This window comes from Typopeltis vanoorti, chromosome 6 (assembly GCF_054136105.1).
Source record: "Typopeltis vanoorti isolate ZY-2024b chromosome 6, IOZ_Tvanoo_1.0, whole genome shotgun sequence".
NCBI lineage: Eukaryota > Metazoa > Arthropoda > Arachnida > Uropygi > Thelyphonidae > Typopeltis > Typopeltis vanoorti.
Window position 1 is genome coordinate 34,717,044 of NC_143554.1, and position 22,314 is coordinate 34,739,357.

At 35.9% G+C, this 22,314-nt stretch overlaps 1 protein-coding gene across 1 annotated transcript in view; it reads left to right on the plus strand.

The window, feature by feature from the left end:
* The window catches only part of LOC150105376 (uncharacterized), an 85,191-nt gene extending 74,281 nt beyond the window's left edge, over positions 1-10,910 (plus strand). Inside the window, exons 5-6 of the mRNA XM_090394117.1 lie at positions 2,018-2,064; positions 10,658-10,910. Of these exons, the coding sequence (XP_090250243.1) occupies positions 2,018-2,064; positions 10,658-10,846 (236 nt within the window). The 3' untranslated portion in view covers positions 10,847-10,910. The remainder of the gene's footprint in view (positions 1-2,017; positions 2,065-10,657) is intronic.
* Positions 10,911-22,314: the final 11,404 nt, after the last annotated feature.

Below are 22,314 nucleotides of genomic sequence, written 5' to 3' on the forward strand. Positions count from 1 at the left end.
TCATGGATTCTTATTACCCAAGACCCCATTGAGTCACTCATCTAGGAGGTCCTTTTATCATGCACACAGCTCATATCTGTGCTTTAAACACACTCAAATTCTCTGCAGACACCTCTCTCTCTCTCTCTCTCTCTCTCTCTCAGGCAAGGCTTCCAATCATTCACAACTCTGCATGAAAAAAAAACCTGTTTCTCACTCTCTTTATACAGTTTCCAGGGATGACCTCTGGTTCTTCCCTGGTCACCCACTATTTTCTGTAGAACCTCTCCAGTATTGATCTTATAACGACCCCTTAATAACTTGTAGTCCTCTATCATATCTCCCTTCTTCCTCCTGTCCACATTCCAGAGGTTAGAAACTACCTTAGTCAGTAGCCTTTGGACCCTTTCCAACATCTCTTCATCTTTCTGAAAACCAGGTGACCAAATCTGGTCATATGTGTGGCCTAATCAAAGCCTTATATACAATGGAACAAGAATCTCCTTATTTCTACAAATCAGTGTCCTCCACATCATTCCCAGAAGTCTGTTGTCTTCACAATTTTGGCTGTCCTTTTTCTCTGTATTGCATATTTAATCTCTTTATTCATCCATTTCACACCTACCTTATTTAATCTTCTCACCCTTGGAATATATTTAGTCCATGCTACACCTGCAAGCTGTCTCCTGAGCTCTTCATAATCACCCTCCCCCCCCTTGTAGTTCCATATATACCCTTTTCTTACAGAGGTCCTCACACTGCTGGCAGCCACCCAGGTAATTGCCTCATGGTCACTCTCACCAATTGGTGGGTGATTTGATTCATTTATAATTACATCCTCTGAGATGACCAAATCCAAGACCCTCAATCCTTGCATGCCCTCTGTTACATACTGTCTGAGGTAGTTATCCCTCAAAAACTCACTCATTTTCTTTTACTTCCAGTTACAATTTCATCATTCTAGTCTATATTGCCATAATTAAAATCACCCATAATGATCACTCTTATTTGCTTGGCTAATTTGATTATACATTTCAGTCACTACCATCCACATTTCCTAGTCTATAACATCCAACCAAGTATTTCATTCCATTCATCTCTATCTCACACCATACTGCCTCAAAACCACTGGCACTATTTTCATCTTGCATCTCTACTTTGTATGGACATAACTCTTCCTCTCTCAATAGCACTCCCCCCCTCCCTTTTTACCCCTTCTATCCTCACGAAACATATCATATCCTTCCATTTCTATTCTTGGCAGGATGTTGTCCTTGTATAACCATGTCTCACTTATTTAAACATTATTGTGCATAGATTTAGTTGTCAGGTTTTTCATGGTGACTAGGATATGTTTCAAAGGGTCCAGAGAAGATTCACCAAGGTGGTCAGTGGAATATCAAGTATGAGGACAGAGTGAGAAATGTAAATTGCAGAGCCTTGTGAATAGGAGAAAGGGGGTATGATTGAGACATAAGCTGGTCAGGGGTTATCAGGTTGACATGGAAGATTTTTCATAAAATGGGAAGGGAGAGGTAGAACAAGAGGCCGTTGCTATAAACTGTAAGGAGGGTGTGAGCAGAAGAGTGAAGAGTAGATTCTTGCAATGAGAGTAGTTGAGTGGAATGCATTGCCTGAGTAAGTGTAGACACATTGAATCAGTTTAAGGCATAGTTGAACAAGCATTTGTGTGCAATAATGTGTACCTCCCACAAAGAGTGACTCCATGGAGGTCAGATATTAATAATCTATAAATAGGAGAGAATAGGAGTTGCCTGTTGAAGTTGTATAGATTAATTTTTTGTAGTAGTATAATGGAATAAATTCAGAAGTAATCCAGAAGTAAATTCACTTCTCTTGGTAATGAGAGGTATGTCTACATAAATTTTTAGTTTGAACACTGCATGAGTGGGACTCCAAGGAGATGATAAATGGTTGCAGATTAGTTATAAAAACTTAAGTTTAATCTTGGATATATCAGTTTGATTTATTTAAACCTTAATTTTCAACTTAAGAGAATTTCCTTTTTTTCAAATAGGAAAGAAAGTAAAAGATGAATCCAAAAGATCTAAAGAACAAGCAGGTGTAAGTAATATCGAAGTAACGTTATTGTTTTTAAAGCAGATGATCCTGAAACAATTTTAAAGCTTATCAATAGTATAAACAGTATACAATGTATATATTCTATACACAAGTCTGGCTGGTTTCTTTCTGTAGAAAGGCACCCGTTTAGTGGTTAGTAGAAAATGATTGTCTTATTGTATTTATTCCTGTTTTAAGTAAAATGTTTCATTGTCATAGAGGAACTGAAATATTGCTTATAATATTTTCATGCATAATTTTATATAAACAAATCGCTAAGCTAATATGTTTTAATGACGTTTTGAAGTTATCACCACCTTAATGTAAAACTGGCTGCTAATATAAACTGTATCTAGAATGTCAAATTTTGCACTTTCAAGTTCCTATTGAACTACAGCTACAAATCCTGCATTCTGGAGTGAGAGGGAGGCATCTTCCCTGGCAGCATATGCTCTAAGTTGCCTGTTCAGTTATAGCAAGTAAAAGAAATTGCTGTACCATGCAAGACTTTAATAACAGCATTCAGGATGCATAAGGGTTTCCCATAACATAACTGGATACAAAGCTTCAGATAAATAAGAGGATAGCTGATAAAGTAGAGAGAAGAAAGAAATGAGCATATTTGAAGTATTTGATACCCATTCTACAAGTACAAGCAAAGAGTGTGTCATGAAAAGAATGGGATGAACAGTTAGTACTTTTTACTGTTCTTCAGTTGGTAATCTTAACCCGTTTAAAAATATAAAGGATAGATAATGAAAATCAATACTTATTTGTTTTTTGCAGTGTGTGTGTGTGTGTATATGTGTGTATATATACATACACACAAATAACTTCTATAGAGTTTCAATTTGCAATAGAACTGCTAGTGTATGTATTTTTATTTCACTTATGTAACAACATTCTGGTGTTGTCTTTTATAAACCATAAATCCAAGAGTTTTAGTATGTTATAGTAAGTTTCTGCACTCCATTGTTTGTTGTCCCACACTCCTAATAATTATTAGCTAGAGCAGTAGAATGCGCCAACTTTTCATCTTCATAGGATGAGAAGTTGTTCACTGATAACATATTAATAACATTCTTTGTATCTTCAAGTGGCATATAAGATGAGAAGTTAACTTCTCAAATACTAACTTCCTATCAAATTTTCCTCCAAATGTCAATGTTACTCACAGAATAGTTTAACATCTAGAATCAACATGAAAATGTTTAAACAGAAGTTGTCTAATTAGGGTGTAAATAGGAATATACTTAAGTCTGCCTTTTAAAAATGAAGTGAAGGAAGGCTTGACATAAAATCAAGTATAAGAGGGTGCATACTCAGTCTGTATGGATGATATATAAAAGGCATTAAACATATTAGAACTTGGAGATGTTAATCTTATCTTTTATGCAGATAATGTTACTCTTAAATCCATTTAAAGTCTTCCGAACAGAATCGGAATATCTACTTTAATAAATCTTGGCATGAAGTCGGCAATAAGCTATGAAAATAGCTGGAGCATGAGATCACCTGCATCCTACAATTTTTTAAGTTTACTTACTTTTTAGTGAAGATGGCTGATTATGGAAAAAACACACCAAAACTTGTGGTGTGGAGCCATTAGCTCCTATATATAAGTAGGTTGTTTAGTTGTGAAGACACTTTAAATGCAGACATGTTTGTTTAAACATGAATAAAATCTCTTGGCATTTTTAATTAATCATAACCAAGTAGTTTTTTTTTCACATCCATGATTAAAGCGAGTTAACTTATGGATCTGAAATAGGTTAAATGTTGAAGATCTAGAGATCTGAGGCAAATGACATGTTGCAAATGCCAAATCATTAAATGAAAATATTTAAAAGAAGTTGATGCTATACATTTATAAATATTGAAGCAGAACACTAAATTACATTAGTGTCATTTATAGGATAAAAGTAAGGGTTAGGAAAGTTAGTTGTAATTTGAGAATACTATGGCTTTATAAGAAACAAATTTGGGAATACTTCATGAGGAATGCTGTTTAGAGAATAGGTAGAGGAAAAATAGGTTTGTTTTGTAGTTGTACTGAAAAGGGATATTAGATGGCATCTGCTCTTTTAACATGCCCAAGAGAGGAATGATTGCCAGTTCAGTAGAGCAATGACTATAGAATTACCTATAGAACAAAGCAGGAAACAGTGTATCTGAAAGATTGAAATGAGTAAGAAATCAAAGTTGCCAAATTCTGTACAGAATAGTAAATTTTTGTTGAGGTTTGATGCACCTCCTCAAACACATAAACAGGTGTCTAGGGGAAGAATGAGTGGATCTGCAATTTGTAGTTGCTGGGTGGAAAACATCTTGAGCACCAGAATGCCTAGTTTTTTAGATGCTTGGGAAAGTATTGATGTGATTATGCCATAAGAGGCCAGAGGTAAATGTCAGTCCAAGCAAAAATCTGATTTCAGTATTACTGAAGGTTAAGAGATGGCAAGCTAAGATATACCTTTTGAGAAAAACCAATATTGTTCTAGTGGCATTGAAGGTTAGTACTCTTCACCACCCCATCAGAGAATGATTTGGAGATGGTGTTTATGGTACTGGTTAAAGATGCTCTTTAGACCTGAGAACTACATGGAATAAGATGAGATTCACCTTTTTCATTAGGTAAGGAATGAATCTAAACTTAAACAGAACAATGAAGGAAAAGTTAGCAAAATGGATTTCATGTCAATTGGTCCTAAAATCTGGGCTAATTCAGTTAAAGAATTAGATAACCAAAGTATAAAATCTGACAGTATTATTCTTGACAAGATAGAATTAGAAACTGATAGTAAACTTATGTAGTACTGAACTATCATAGTACTGCCATTTTCTCCACATCTGATATCTAATAATATATTATATACTCAGGAATCAAAACATTGACCACCTATCCAGTAGCATTGTCAACCTTCTTTGGCTGAGATAACCACTTGCACCTGTCTTGGCATGGCATTGACTCCAATAGATCATGGAAGGTGTCCTGAGATATTCTGCATCAAAGTGATGCATTGGCATTAAACAACAGATGCTATGTTCTGCACAATCCCATAGACTACATGAGATTTAAATTAAGAGAATTATGCAGCCAGGAGAACACATGGAATGCTTGGATGTGTAAGCATGGTTCAAAGAGCATAATGTGACCCTTTGGGACATTGTCTTGCTGGAAGAGTCCAGATCCTTTGGCCCACATTCATTATATAGGACAACTGATCCATTGGGTAAGAATTAGTGTTCAAAGGGGATGAAACAGCCCAGTGATCTCCATGACAATACCCACACTAAAAGACTGCTACCAGTGGCCTGTTCCATCATATGTGGTTGGCCAGAAAAGGCTGGTTTGGTCAAGTTATTTAACTCTAGGATCTAGTTTTCTTGTTAGTTGCCCTTGCTTGTGAATTAGTTACTATTAGTTACTCCACTCCTCTGAAAATTTTCCACAGACTAGAGGCACAAATATCATTCTGTTTCATTTCCTGAAAATTAAAATACAGGATCTTTTGAAAGTTGTCCATTTCTCTTTTTGAAATTGATTTAACCATGTTCATCTTTAGTGTTACATACTGTAGGTATCATGCATGCCCACTCCATGTTTGTATTTAAATGATTTTAGAGTTAAATGTTTGAGAAGCTATTCAAAGTGAAATCCAGGACACTAGAGCTAATTAAAGGAATGCAGGTAAGTATGTAAGCATTCATTCAGCAAGAATAATAAATGCTGAAGTTTCTTGGGTCTCAAGCATATCAGGAATTAGTGATGCTGCACTGATTACATACCATTTGTCAATATTCTTCTACTGGCATTTAGGGAACTAGACTTTGACCTGATTGGCTAAGCAATGCTCATACTGTACTATACTTTGTCAGCTTATCCTATTCTGGTAATGATGGAACCAAGCACCTCTTGACTGATACTGCCTGCTTGATCTCATTCATCCATCTTACACTTATTTTATTTAACCTGACTAAGAATAACTTCATATTGATTTTGTTTATAGGTGGTGGCCAGCTACAAGGCTTTATTACAAGAATCCAGATCAAAGTGAATAATTATGGTAAGCTCATAGATTTGAATCTTTCGCCTTGTTCCTGATCCTTTACTTAGTCCTTATAGCTGGCCATTACCTAGATGGTAGCCAGCCTTTGCAAAACTGATGTCAATCCCTTGAAGTATTTCAACCTGGTAAAGGTTCCTCCATCCTTCTGGAAAATTGGAGTTAGTCAGTTTAGAAGTGCATTTAGAATATATCTGCACTATAGAACTTGATCTCACTTAACCTGTTTTATCGCCCATCTGTCCATATATACAAGGGATGTCCAGAAAGTAAGTTTGGTTTTTAAATATTTTCACTGCAGTGCTGAGTTTGATTCTTTAGCAAGGCATTGGTACCATTTTCAGACATTCTTGCAATGCATACGCTTCTTGGTGTGTTTATAATGTCTAAGAAAATCGAATTGCCTGCTGCATGTGAAATTAAGTCTATCAGTTTCTTGAATGCAAGAAATGTTAAAGCAGCTGAAATTCATCAGCAAATTATTGAGGTTTATAGAGAACATGTAATGAGTGATTCAATGGTACAAAAATGGATAAAACTTTTTAATGAAGGACAGGTGCCCACAATGAACAGAGTGGGTGACCATCTTTAGTGACTGACGATTTGGTGCATTCAGTTGAAGAGAAGATTCAACAGAATAGAGGATTCACTATGATATCACTCTCGCTGCAATTTCCAGAAGTTTCACATTCATGTCTTCATGAAATTGTCAGAGAAACAATTATCAGAAATTGTGTGCATGCTGGGTGCCAAAGTTGCTTACAGAACAACACAAAATGAATCAGCTGGGCAGCATGTTTAGAATTCTTGACACGCTACCATGAGGATGGCGACGCTTTCCTGAGCAGACTTGGGTGTCACATGCAACCAGTGGTGAGCTATAGGGAGCATGGGCCAGCCCTTTGTTAAATTTTTCTCAAATTTGCAAGCCTCTTGTTTAATAATTTTGTAGAACTAGAAAATTCCACCATGGAATGTATACATGCTACTAAAATTGCTACTTTAAATTCATACAGATTTTCTGATAACTATATAAAAATCATTTTATTGCATTTTGTTCTGATGGAGCTAGTATAATGTTAGGAAACAAATCAGGTGTTGCAATCAAACTTATACAAAAATTTCCCAACATTGTGATTTGGCATTGTGCTCATCGTTTACTCTTAGCATTAGACAAAAAACATCAAAGAAATAAATAATTTTGAAATATTTATGGATAAATTATGTTTTTATCATCAATTGCCAAAAAATCAATGAGAATTAAATAAGATTACAAAAGACCTTGTTATCGAAATTTGAAAGATAGGCCGTGTGTTTGGACCACGACAGGCAGATTGCAGTTCACGAACGGCTCTTGCTGTGTGGAGAAATTACCCAGCTTTATGCAAGCATTTTGCATCGAACCATAAATACTCCATAGAATATCCAAGACAACCCAATTTAGCCACTGGGGGCACTGTTTAGGACTTCTGTTGTCTGTCTTCAGCCTCATTTGCTTAGTGTGAGTGCCTGCATGTACATATCATTATTTTGTGATCCCTGAAGATAGCAATTAAACATTGCCAAAATATAGGTAGTTAGATTTTATAATTAATCTAGCTTTTTCTAATTTCCTAAAAGAAAAAAAGCTGTCTAATCAATGTATAAGTTAATCTACAAGAATTAACAATTCTGCTTAAATAGTTGGTCCAAACTGCTAAGTGTTTGCTGTAGCACCCTAGGGCACTGGTACAATTTGGTTTCAACTAGTTCAGACCTAATACCCTAGACCTGGGGTTCCCAACCTTTTTGTTTCCTAGAGCACATTCTAAAATACTGATAGGGCCATGGGCACCATCTATTTTTTCAAGCAAATTTTTTGAATTCTTTTGTTAAATGAATACATACAAAGTTTACATCATAATCAAATTTTTTATTACTTAAAAGTTTACATTATATAAAAACTTAAATATATATATGTAAGTTAGTGTGATCTTTGGCATTGCATTTCATTGGCCAGTGCTTCATAATTGGGAGAATATGATGATATTCCAGTTCTTAAACTGGAATGAGCAACTTCAAATGCGCGTCTACTTTACATTGCATGTGTTTAATACTCGTCATGTGTCATTAACGCATGCATCATATGGCATGCCATGAATTGTTGCGTGATTATTTTAAACTATACGGCACATGGTTGAACAGCAGCGGGCACACACAAATTGGTTGACGGGCACCATGGTGCCCGTGGGCATAGGGTTGGGAACCCCTGCCCTAGACTTTTGTAGCCTTAGCTACTTTGGCCATAGTTTCATAAGTACTAGTTTCTTAAACCTAAAAGTTATTTATCCTAGGTCAGATTTGCCTATGACCTTGTCTATTCTCATGTATTGACAAAGCACTTTTCTAGGTCCATTTTGGAAAATTATGGAGACAACTACTGTACTAGAGTAAAACTTTAATTTAATATAAACCAAAATCCACATTCAACGTTTCGACCTTTATATCAAGATCATCTTCTGGAGCATGTATACTATATACAGAGAAACAAGCTGCACTACAATCTACATGGTTTGCTCAAGTTACTGACCAGCTGTTATAACAATTATTGGCCTGACCTCTGGTGGGAAAAAAACTTGCATCAACGCTAGTCCTATTATTAATATCTATTGGTTGTAAAATTGCATTGGGAGCAACAAGTGTATATGTGTGTGTGTATATATGTGTATGTATATATATATATATATATATATATATGCATTTAATTATACATATAAACCAGTTGGTATGGGATGGTTTCCAATACTAGTTAAAGGTTGCCTAGAGTCCTGAAGTATGCTGGATACTAAATATTAAGTAGGCTGAATGTGTGCCATCCAGATTCTTGGAGTTTTTATGCCACCATTATTGTTGATATTTGGGTGGTTTATCAGAATTTTGCAGGCTCAATAATGGTGGCATAAATTCCAAGAATCTGGATGGCACACATTCAGCCTACTTAATATTTAGTATCCAGCATACTTCAGAACTATAGGCAACCTTCAACTAGTATTGGAAGCAATCCCATACCAACTGGTTGGAATGTATATGCATAATCTTTGTTTTTATATATACAGGGTGTTCGGGATAAATTTGACATATTTATAATTAATTATATTTTTCCGTAAGTTACATGTATTAACACACACTTCTCTTCATTTAAAAGTTTGGACCCTTCATTCATATACAAGATGTCAGAAAGGATGGATAGCTGGAACCCACCTGAATCATGGAAGAGAATAACTTGTATCATGATGATTCGTGCCCGCCATCAAAATAAGGATATTACGACTGCTGCCCAATGCTCCCTGAATACAGTAAAAACAATCAGGCATGAACTAGAGACTTGCAATGGTGACTACGAGGATGTAGCAAGAAGAAAGATCCCTAGCAGACGATCTGATTGCGTTCGTACAGCAGAATTCCTCGCAAATCTGCAGGAACAGGTGTTGAAGAACCCTGGCATTGGAATTCGGGCTTTGTTCGTGGAGTTGCTAACTGTAGTCAAGCCCTGGATAACAAGGGTAGCCAATGGTAGGCCGTATGTATGGCAGCAGGATTCGGCCCCTTGCCACACCTCTGGGAAAAGTCAAAAATGGTTGTCTGAAAATTTCTACGACTTCACCAGTCCAAATGTTTGGCCTCCAAACTCCCCAGACCTTAACCCCATGGATTATTTTGTATGGGGCGCAGTTGAAAAAGACACCAATCGCACTTCCAGTAATACAAAAGCCCATTTAATGGATAAAATTAAAACAGTTTTTGCGGCCCTTCCCAGGGAGACTGTAGCATCAGCTTGTTCGAGGTTCCGAAGCAGAATTGAAGCTGTGATCGATGCTAATGGTGGTTATTTTGAGTAAATCTTGTTGATAGTATTGTAATTAACTCTGCCTGTAATGTTTTTTGTCAATTCATTAAATTTAATAGATACAAAGATTTTCTTTTTCCTTACGAAACTGTCAAATTTATCCCGAACACCCTGTATAATACACACACACACACACACTTGTTGTTGCTCCCAGTGTAATTTTACAACCAATAGAAAATATTGATATTATTATTATTCTACATCTAGCATTGATGTAAGTTTTTCTTTTTCACCAGAGGTCAGGCCAGTAATTTCTTGGTCAGTAACTTCAACAAACCATGTAGATTGTAGTGCAGCTTTTCTCTATATATAGTATATATGCTTCAGAAGATGACCTTGATATAAACGTCAAATGTGGATTTTGGAATATATTAAACTAGTTTTACTCAAACAAGGTTTTCTCTATAAATTTCCAAAATGTATTCAGATCACCTTTTAAGCCTTAAAGAAAGCATTTTTCTAGGCTTTTATATTTGATATATCATGAAGCTTAATTTAAACTAAATTAAAACCACTTCTAAAACAATTTTTACCAAGCATCTCTACACTTGTAAATTAATGAACCAAAACTTTTTTCCAGATATGTTCCTGCTAAGTGGCACTTAGAACTTGCATCTTTACTCTAACCTGATTTTTCTTCCAGAAACATGAAGAAAATACAAATAAAAAGTATAAGAAAGTATCAAAGGACAAAGAGCAGATCAGTCAACCAGCTCAACCTGATGTCTGCAATAAAGATAAAGGATGCCCTGAAAATGATGCCCAATCAATAGAAAAATCTGCTGTAAATGATCCTGAATTGAATGTAGAAGCTGAAGAAATTGCAGAATAATCTTTCAAAATATTGATTATATCCTGTGTTATTTCAAGTTAATAAAGTTTATTAAAACCTTGTATCTCAAATAGTATTATCTCATTCTAGATCTTAAAACTAATTTCAAACTACTTTGTCATGCCAAAATTATCAATCATTTGAATTGAATTGTAGTCCTACCAATCATGCACAGCATTCAAATTCTTCAGTCCAAAATGATTTTACATGTTAAAGAACTTTAATGGTGTATTAACAAAAGTAAGTTTTGATCTAGTGTTTTTCTCTAAATTCTTACTAAAAAAAAAAATTGTTCTCATTCAAATTGCTTTTAATCTCATCTTTAAATACCTGAAAAATTGGACTGGAATATTCCATTTTTAGTAATAAAATGGAAACATTCTGAAAACTGAATAAATATTGAATATCAATTTCCTGATATGCACCCACAAGAGGTTTAAGCTATTATGACAGCACTACATGTTTAAGTTTACATTATTAATCTATCACTAATTTTCCTCCAAATATTACTTGTCTGCACTTCAATATTGTCATACCTAACATCTTGTTCTAAGGCTCTTTTGACTGAATCAATCCACTTGGTCTTTCCTCTGGATCTTTTTCGTTGGCATCGAATACCTGTTTTGCTAATCTTTCATCTCCTATTTAAGTGACCATCCTATCTTAGATTGGCCTTGCTCACACATTCTTGATTGCTAATATCAAGTTCCTTTTTAATGTTCATTTTTAATGATTTTAATTTTTATTTTTAATAAAACAAATTTCATTTTTAATAAAACAAAGACAAAGATTAACAACAGCAGAAATCAAGTTTATGAGAAAAACTGCAAAGTATACCCTATTTGATCACAAAAACGAAGATATTATGAAAGAATTAAACCAAGAACCAGTAATTGAAAAAATTAAAAATATAAACAGATCGATGGAACACATTCAAAGAATGAAAACAAAGATTACCAAAACAAGCCTTAAAGTACAAGCTATTAGGAAAAAGAAAACCAGGATGTCCTCTTCAACGATGACTTCTAAGGCCAGAACAGGCCATACTAGGCCTAAATCCTTGATACTGATGATGATTTTTAATGATTCTGCTATTGATGCCATCAGCTCATGCTTCTAATTTTTCTAGAAACTCATATCCAATGTATAATCTTTGATCAAGTGCTTTATTTCTAACACCAACTCTGATCTATAATTTAACTTGTTTCAACAGTCTTGTATACTTTGTATAGTGCTTTGGTTAATTTCTCTTATTACATATCAATTTATTCAACTGACTTCCCATTATATCAGCTTGGCTTATTTTATTGTCTATTTCCAGATATAACTTGACCTCTTCACTAAAAACTGCCCAAATAGCTGAAATATTTTACTTGTTCTATAGGCTCTGCATTCAAAATGCAACTGAATTTTGTTCTTATTTTCATAGCATTTTATTGCTGATTTTAATGTAAAATTTGTTAACTGTTATTTTAATTATAATCCTGGAGACTACTGCTGGATGTGTTTAGAAGTACATCTGCATAAAGCAAAGAGCTAAGTTTATCTCCTATTTTAAGTCCTTGTCTTATACCTGATTGTACATGAAGCATCTGCATTCCCTAGATTTTTTTTCTGTATTCTCTTAGTACATCTGCCAACTTAATCGATTAGAAACTTTTGGCATGCTTTAATTTTCAATCCTTATAGACAACTTCACTAGATGTGTTCCTAGTTGAATCAATATTTTTTTTTTTTTGAATTTGCTACTGACACTCCAGTGTTTAGTATTCAATTAGTTGCATTGTTTTTCCAATGTATAGTTGAGTCTACACTTTACCTGTAAAAGCTGTTCATCTTCTACTAGAATATAAAATAGACCTTGCTATCTATCTTCCCAACAAACACTTTAACCAGCTCTGCTTTGTAAGGAACTGATCCAGAAAAGATGCCTTCTGATAAATCAGACCATAATCTAACCTAACCTTATCTGAGTTTCCTTTATTATACAATGACCTTTACCCAGCCGGGGTAAGTTGTATTGCTTCCCATCATCATATTCTTGACATGTACCCTCAAGGGGTGTACAGGATATGATAGTACTACATAAAAAAAATTACTTTATTACTAACTTCTATCTACAATTTCCCTCCAAATCTGTCTGTTACTTGTCAAGACTCCAACATTATCAGATGTTATATTTCTATCGTCTAATGCACTTTGTACCGTATCAATCCACCTATATCTTCGTCTTCCTCTGGGTGGTTTTCCTGTCAACCTTGCAGAGAACACTTGTTTTGCTAATCTTTCCTCGCCCATTCTGCTCAAGTGACCATACCACCTGAGATTAGCTCTGCTAACGCATTACTGGATGCTGACAATGTCAAGTTCTTTCCTAATTTCATTGTTTGTAATATGATATTGCCATTGATGCCATCTGTTCATGCCTCTAATCTTTCTCAGGACTCTCATATCTGCGGTCTCTAGTCTTTGGTCAAGTGTTTTACTTCTGACCCAGTTCTCAGATCCATAAGTTAAAACTGGTTTGAACACTGTCTTGTATATAGCTAATTTATTGTTCTGACTAATTTCTCTCTTATTCCATATGAATTTATTCAATTGACTTCCCACCATACCAGCTTAGCTGATTCTGTTGTCTATTTCTATATTGAATTTACAATCTTCATCAAAAATCATGCCTAAGTAGCTGAAAAGTTTTACTTGTCCCACAGGTTTGCCATTCACAACACAGTTGACATTTTCAATGATTCTGCCTATTTTCTTTGTCTTATTATTGCTGACCTTCATACCATATAACAACAGTTATTCAATTTAGTCAGAATCTTGCAGACTTGTAGCAATTTATTTAGAAGTATAACATCATCCACATAAAGCAAAGAGCTGACATTTACATCGCCAATTTTGATATCGTGTTTAATACCACTTCATAATGTGATCCATATAGATGATAAATAAAAGGGGGATAATGTACATCCTTGTCTCACACCAGATTTAACATTAAACCATCTTCCTGTACTTCAATTCTAACTGCTGACTTACAACTCAAATAAAGACTAAGTATTGCTTGATATAATGCCCCATTGACACCATATAACTGTAGCGTATTGAATAGCTTCTCTCTTGGTACCTTGTCATGACTTTTCCAAATCGACAAAACTTAAATACAGATCTTTGTTATATTCCCATGCTTTCTTGACTTTGTCGTAAAGTGAAGATCTGATCCTGACAGCCTCTATCTGGCCTGAATCCAGCTTGTTCTTCACCAAGCTTTTCTTCCACAATTCTTCTCAATCGTTTCTCAAGTTGCATAGATCTTGCCAGGAACACTTAGTAGAGAAATACCTCTGTAATTCTTGCATTCAGTTTTATTTCCCTTTTTATATATGGTTACTATGAGAGCTCTACTCCAATCATTGGGAATTTGTCCCTCTGTCCAGGCTTTCTGAACTATGCAGTGCAGCCACTGTAAGACTTTTATACCACCTTACTTCAGCATTTCTGGTAGAATATCATCTACTCCTGCTGCCTTTCCACATTTTAAGCCTTTGATGGCTTTTTCTATTTCAAGTATAGATATGTATTCCTGACTGCATGCCTGGTCAGTTTTTTACCACTGCTGTCATCACTGCTTGTTTAATTTAGCAGTTTTCAAAGTAACTACTCCATACTTCAAGGATATCTTTCTTCAGTTTTCATGTCACCTTTATCATCTCTAACTCCTTTTACAGCACTCTTTCCTCCATTCCTAAGCTACAACAACCTCCAGAATATTTTGCCACCTTCTTGATATTTATTTTCTATATTCTTGCCCAAGTCCTCCCATGACTTTTGTTTAGCTAGTTTCACACAGTGTTTAGCATTCTTGTATTTGTCTCTGTATTCTCTAAGAGCACAAGCTGACTTATTTGCCAGGAACTTTTGATATGCTTTCTTTTCCTTCACTGCCTCTTTAACTTCCTGTGTCTACCATAATTTTGATTTTTCTATCCTTGCAGACAAGCTCACCACATGCCTTTCTGGCTGAATCAGTCAGGGTTTTCTTCAAGGTTTGCTATTGAATCTCCAAGGTTTGGTTCTTGTTTGCAAACTCTTTCATTTTTTTCCCTCAATAATCTGTATTTTAGTCTACAGTTCACATCTGAGAGCTGCTCAACTTTTATTTGATTTAAAACTTTCTTACATGTTATTCTTCTCAATATGAAATTCAATTTTATCCTGTTCAAGACTAAATAGTGATCACTTCCAATTTCAAATCCTCTGTACACTCTGGTGTCCTGCACCAGGAAGAAAACATCACAATCATCAATAACATAGTCAATGAGACTTTTCTTATTCCTTGCCTCTTCTCTCCATGTGAATTTGTGCACATTTTTGTGTTGGAACATGGTGTTAGTAATGCTCAGTCCATGTCCTGAGCAGAAATCCAAGATATTTGCCATTATTATTAGCTTTTCTCCAAATTTTCCCAAAATATTTTTGTATGTCTCGCAATCATTTCGTACTGTGCTATTTAGATTCCCAACAAGGACCAACTTTTCCTTTATCATTGTGTCAGTTGCTTGTTCTTTTAGATTCCCAACAAGGACCAACTTTTCCTTTATCATTGTGTCAGTTGCTTGTTCTAAAGCCTCAAAAAATTCCTCCACTTCTACCTTAGTAGAACCTTCTGTAGGACTTTAGGCACAAATAAGTCTCATTGTCTAGTTCCCCATTCTCATATTTGTTCACATTACTCTACTCGAGACTGACTGCCATTCAAGATTAGCCTCGTATTTTGTGTTGAATACTATGGCTACTCCTTTTCCTTAATTGTCATTGCCTTAATATAACATTTTGTATTTATTGCTCAGAAAGATCTCGCCAGTTTTCGTCTTTTTTGTTTCAGTCACCCCTGTTATGTCAATCTGGTACTTATCTAATTCCTCAGCTAGCTTCATTTCTTTGCCATTCAGGCTTCTTATGTTGATAGTACAATCTTTAACTCTGGTGATGTTGAGTTGTGCGTTTTCAGATTTGTTCCAGTAACTGACTTTTCGCTGTTCGCCCTGGTTCTGGTGAAAACAACGGGGGCCTTGTTTAACCAGGCGACGCCCCAGCTGGCATGAAATTTTGTCATGTTGTACCATTTTTTATTTTGGTTTAACCAATAAGAATACAGTTTGGTTGGCTAAATCCCAAATTGCCAGCCCATCCTCGTTCATTTAGTATCCAAGTAGACACCCAACAGGGAACACCACGAAGGTGAGGATTGGACATGTCAACAGCCCTGGTCGGTTCTCTGCATTTCTTGAAAGGCTATGTGGAGGTCTCCTGTCAGTTATACAGCTTTGAGCCATTGTTTCCCATTATAATCGTATTTAATGGGACTCCTGTGAATTCTACTCAATTATCCTTGGGAATGATTGCTATTTTCATCCTTCAAAACCCTGTTAAAGCTATAATTTTCCACATGTACTGAAGTTGGAAAAAACATTGCACAAGTGGCTGAAGATCCAACTCTAACTTCTCATTGTCTGCACTCGATCTTACCGATCTGGGAGGGGGAGAAAATGCTCTAAAAGGAGCAAATGTAGGTAACTTCTGCTCTAATAGTAATTGCACATTTTGCATCCTTGCACATTGTGTGCAACATTTATGCATATCACACAGACATCACCCAAAAATAAAACTAGACTACCTTGTATTTATCCAACTCTTGTGTAGATGACTGCAGCAGATTGCTTCCTATAATAACATGGTTCACTACATGCTTTCCCTGGTCCATCAGAGAAACTGATTTGGCCTTGTCAGCCTCCTGGTCTTAACATCCCTTATCTATGCTCCAAAATTAACATGCCCATCCTACATTTCCTTTTCTACTTATATAGCATGTAAACCTTTCCCAAAAGTTGTTCACTCATTGAGAATATGTTCCATAATTATGGAACAGTTAATAAACTTCCACCTAGACTGACAGCAATACAAATTTTCTATAGGCCAATTTAGTGATATATATATATATATATATATATAGCCCTTGCAACTCATCTCTGATATATTGATGAAGAGAAAAACTTGATGTTTTAAAGGCATAATTATATACGTGGGCTGTTCAATAAGTAATAAGACTAATTTTACTGTGGCGAAACCACTCCACAATATTAATTTGTTTATATTAATTATATTATATTTGTTTATATTAATTTGTGAAATGTTGCTGTCTGTATTAACAAAAGAGCGTGATAGATGGCGTATACGGGCTGATGTGCCAGGGTGTCACATGACTAAACGCAAGCTTGTTTCGGCGCGCATACGAGGCAAGACCAGTCGTTGAAATGGAAGCGTCCTTGGAACAGCATTATACGATTAAATTTTGTATGCGTTTGCAAAAATCGGCATCGGACGCTTTTAACATGATAAGCAAAGCTTGCCACGAAGCAATGTCGAAGGCAAGTGTTTTTCGCTGGCATAAAACTTTTAAGGAATGCAAAATGTGGAAGACCTTCAACGTCCATCACAGAGAAATGATCAACACAGCGATTATCAAGCACGTCAAAAGGAAGCGTCCATTGCCGAAGAATGGCTTCTTATTGCACCACGATAATGCAAGGCCACATATTGCTGGTCATGTAGTGGACATTTTGTAGAAGAACAACACAGATATCCTACCATACAGTCCTGATCTTGCATCATGTGATTTCTGGCCGTTTCCTCAGCTCAAGAAACCACTAAGAGGCTGCCATTTCGAAAGCAACAAAGCATGTGTAAAAGCTGCAGAGGCGGTTTTGAAAGAACTCTCAAAAAAACGGACTTTCACGTGTTTAAGAAGTGGACGCAACGTTGGGACAAATGCATTGTGTCTCACAGTAGTTACTTCGAAAAAGACCATATAAATGATGACGATTAAAGGTAATCTGTTTTCTGTATAAATAGTCTTATTATTTATTGAACAGCCTACGTATGTCTTATACTTTGCCTTCCAGGTTGGTGGCAGCTTATTCTCAAATTGCCTATTAGTGGTGGTGTATCTCAGGACATATGCATGTTGCTACATAAATCATTTTCCCCAATGACCACAAATTCTCTCCTTAACAGCATATATCAAACTTCTGACAAATCTTCCAATACACAGTTATTCCAATCTTCAGTCCTTTTAATTCCTTTGCATTAAAATGAAGATAATGTTGACTGCACTGCTGCCAAACACATCTCTTATTACTTGAGAGATCTAAATTTTGATAATATTTAGAACTTCAGTTTCCTGTTTGGGCTAACTTACACCTCTAGCTTTTCTTGGCATAAACTACATTTATATATCCTCTATATATATATAATGTTATTTTATGCTCAAAACTGCTAACATTTAATTCCACAAAATGGAATACCAAAACCATAGAGTTTTTTGAATATAACATACTGGTTTGACTCATACCTGTCTGAAAGCATTATATTCCTATGTTAGACTGATTAAAAGTTCAGTATAGCCAAGATTTTGAACATGCATAGTAAGTGATATTTAACCTTAGGCAGTGCAATTGAAGATCCAAGCATTATATTTCAGCCATCAAATTGACAATTTAGATTATATGTAGGCATAAATCTTTCTTTGCTAATTAAATCTGAAGAACAGTTAATTGTTGCTACATAATAAACTTTCAAGGCTCTAGAAGCAGTGGCTTCTGTAGGATAGATATGCTGAAACATTTTTAGTTCTATGCAATTTTTATTTAATAACTAGTTCAAGTGAATAAGACATTATAGTAAAACAATTTAGGACATCACTTATTACATCTGAGCAAATGTGCATCACATACTCAGATTTCTGCACTACCTTTATTATGTTAATTTCAGGGTTTCCCGTGTGTATATCTACCTTTTACACTTTCATGAGGTGATGCAGTTTACCAATGTCATCAAATAAGCCACTAAGGCATCCTAGCTTAGCAGCATTAAATTTTCAGAATATCCTTTTTCCTTTCATGCATTCCTGAAGTCTGAGGCCACATGTTGATGGTGGCATGCGCAACAGAACCACTGCTTGCTTCAAATTCCACCTTCAGGCTCACAGTGCTATAGGTGTAGTTTGCAAGCTACTTTCTCAAGCTCCAACCACAATTTGAGGTTCAACTGATTGAGATTGGAACTTCCAGATAACCAATCAGATGGTAATATATGGTGAAATCTTGTCCTAACCACTCACTGAAAATTTCCAGTGGTGACTTATTCTGTCCCCTTCCTGCCATGTTCTGAAGTCTGCAATGTCAATTCTATGAAGTCCATTTACTGACAAATATACTTTTATCATGTCTCCTGTTTATCAGCTAGTTTTTGAAACCCACAGACTTTCAATTTATTCTAACAGGACATAGAATTGCTACAATCTTTGCCACTTGTCTCTGGATCATCTCCACAAAGCCATGTCTCCCACAGTAGTCCAAATGTGGCCCTATTTTTGCCTTATAAAGAAATGGTAACCTCCCTATCTGTAATTGTCAGGGTATTCAACAACTATAATCTGATGTGCTGTCTTGGTGTTCTAAACTTCAACTCCAAGTCTCACTGGTTTCATGCAGTTAATTTCCATTAGTATAATATATTGATAACTTGCGATCTCTTATTCCCAGAGTGCATCATCTTATCTTAGGCAGCCATTTACTTTTTGTACATACTGCCAGTTTAAGTCCTTGTTGAGGAATTCTACATCGCCTTTCATTTACCTCTTCCCAGTTTCAATGAATAGAAAGCATACAGCAAATTCACAATTCTGGAGGCATATTAATGTGAAGGGTTAAAAATTGTGTAAACAGATGGACTACAGTTTGTCAAATGATAGTGCTTATGTCAGTTACAAAGATTCATATCAAAATTATACAATGTATTGGATCCTTCATAGATAAGGATAATCAGAGGTTTATTGGTGCAAGGACGACAGTACTCAAGGTAATAGATAAATTTATGCATTTTATGCACAAAATCCAAAATTTTTTTAAAATTATCTGCCCACAATTATCTAATAAAATCTGCCCTAAAGTATATGGCTGAGACAGATTCATTAAAAATTCTTTCTCGAGTAAAGTGCTGGAAATCTGCCCTAGAGTATATGGCTGAGACAGATTCATTAAAAATTCTTTCTCGAGTAAAGTGCTGGCACTCCAGAACACGAATAACTAGACGTGTTGCACTGTTCACATACAGGTGAGTCATAAGCCATCAGCCTGATGAGATCTGCCTGAGGGTATGGCTAACACAGATGAAAAAATGAATTTTTTGTTACAAAAAAGTGTTGGAACTTCACTAGAACATGAATGGTGAGATGCACATTGCACTGTTCATATACAGGTAGATCATAAGCCCTCAGTAATGAATGTATAATAAATGACTAGACCAGCAGAGCCTAGTAAGAAAGACTTCCTCTCTTCTGTTTCTAGACCATGCTTAATATCGTGCAATTTTTTTTCAGTGCTTCCTGTTATGATGACTACCACTGGGCAATTAGTTTCACTTTCGGGCACCAGTAATTCACTTTTCAATGGATGAGCATCTTATAAAGATGATCAGTCTGCACCCCTATTCAGTAGAGGATTGAGTGTGTGAAGGAGATGCAATGCTCGCTTGCAATTTGCTCTACAAACTCTTTCAATATATTGAAAAGCATCTGTAGTCTCATTTCCCTTAACTCCATATGGCTGGGACCAGCACAACCAAATATCAAAATCAAGGGTCTTCATTTTGGACGACAGTTGTAAAACCTCACAATCTGGATGTGGATTATACATGGGAAAGAAAATCTAAAGAACTCTGTATAAATTTGTGCTTTTAGTAATAGCTTTTTTATATGCTTGAGTGCAAGCAGAATGGCATGCAACTCTGCTGTATAATTATTGCAATCAAGTGGGATCTGGTTGAATGTATAAGCATGTTACAAAAAACAAGCAATGATCAATCTGCACCCCACTCAGAAGAGCATAGTGCAATGGAGATTGAATGTTCTCTTCACTTGATTCTCTTAATTGAACGTGTGCAATGAATGCAAGTTTAATGTCACAGATGAGTCCCAAGAACTTGGCTTTTGTTGCTAATGGAATAATTGTTTATCCCATTCTTAACTTGAGATCTGGATGAAGGGTGTGTCAGCAGAAATGTACACTAAATTTGACCTCCATGGAATAGTCTCATCGTGGGAGGTACACACTATTGCACACAATACTCATCCAACTGTGCTTTAAACTGATTCAATGTGTTGACACCCATATCGCACTCGGGCAATGCATTCCACTTGCTAACTACTCTCCATGCAAAGGACCTATTCCTCTGCTCACACCCTCCTTACAGTTTCCAGCAATGGCCTCTTGTTTTATCACCCTTTCCCATTCTAAGAAAAATCTTCCATAGTGACCTGATAACCTTTGACTAGCTTATATCTCAATTATATCCCTCCTATACATGAGGTTCTGCAACTTACATGCTCTCAATCTGTCCTCATACTCCACATTGCAAAGACCACTGACCAACTTTGTGAATTGTGAATCTTCTTTGGACCCTTTCCAACATATCCTCATCACCATGAAAACTGGGCGACCAAATCTGTGCACAATAATTCATATGAGGTATGATCAATTCCTTTTTATAATGACATCTATTTCTGCACGTCAGGATCCTCTGCATTGTTGCCATTATCCGATGTGACATCTTCACAACTTGTGCAATGTGGTCCCTGAATTTCAGGTCCTTGTCCATCACTTCTAGATCTCTCATCTCTACTTCTGTGAAAGTTTTCCTACCAAGTGTGTACTTTACATCCCATCATTGCTTACCAAACCTCAAAACCTTGCAACATTGAACTGATAGTTACACTTATCTGCCCATTAATGTAATGTATTCAAGTGCTCTTGTATCTGCCCATTAATGTAATGTATTCAAGTGCTCTTGTAAGGCCATAACATCTGCTTGACTCTGCATTGCTCCCTCCAGTTTTGCATCATCTGCAAACAACTGCATATCGCTAGTTAAACACATTCCAGTATCATTAACCTCTCTACTGGCCGATGTGGATATAGTGACACCAAATTGTACTTCTTATCCATGTTATTCAATGGGTGTTAGAGCTTTGTATCCAGATTTAGCTGAACGTCTATAGATGTCGTGGCTGGTTGGGGGGAGGGGGGGGGGTTAACATACAAATTGAACAATAATGGTCCCAAAACTGAACCCTGTGGCACCACTAGTGAACTTCCTCTTTCAGGATACCACATCCCCATAAAAGACACCTTTCTGACAGCCAGTCTGAATTCAGCTCAGAAGTCCATTATCCAGTCTCATCCATTTCAAATTTAAGAGCTGCTTGTGTGGTAGTCCATCAAAAGCCTTGGCAAAATCTAAGTACACCACTTTATATGCATCTCCCCTGTCCAAGGTATTTGCCACCTTGTTATAGTTAAGTTAATGAAACATGCTCTCCACTTTACAAAACCAATGCTGATAGTCACAGA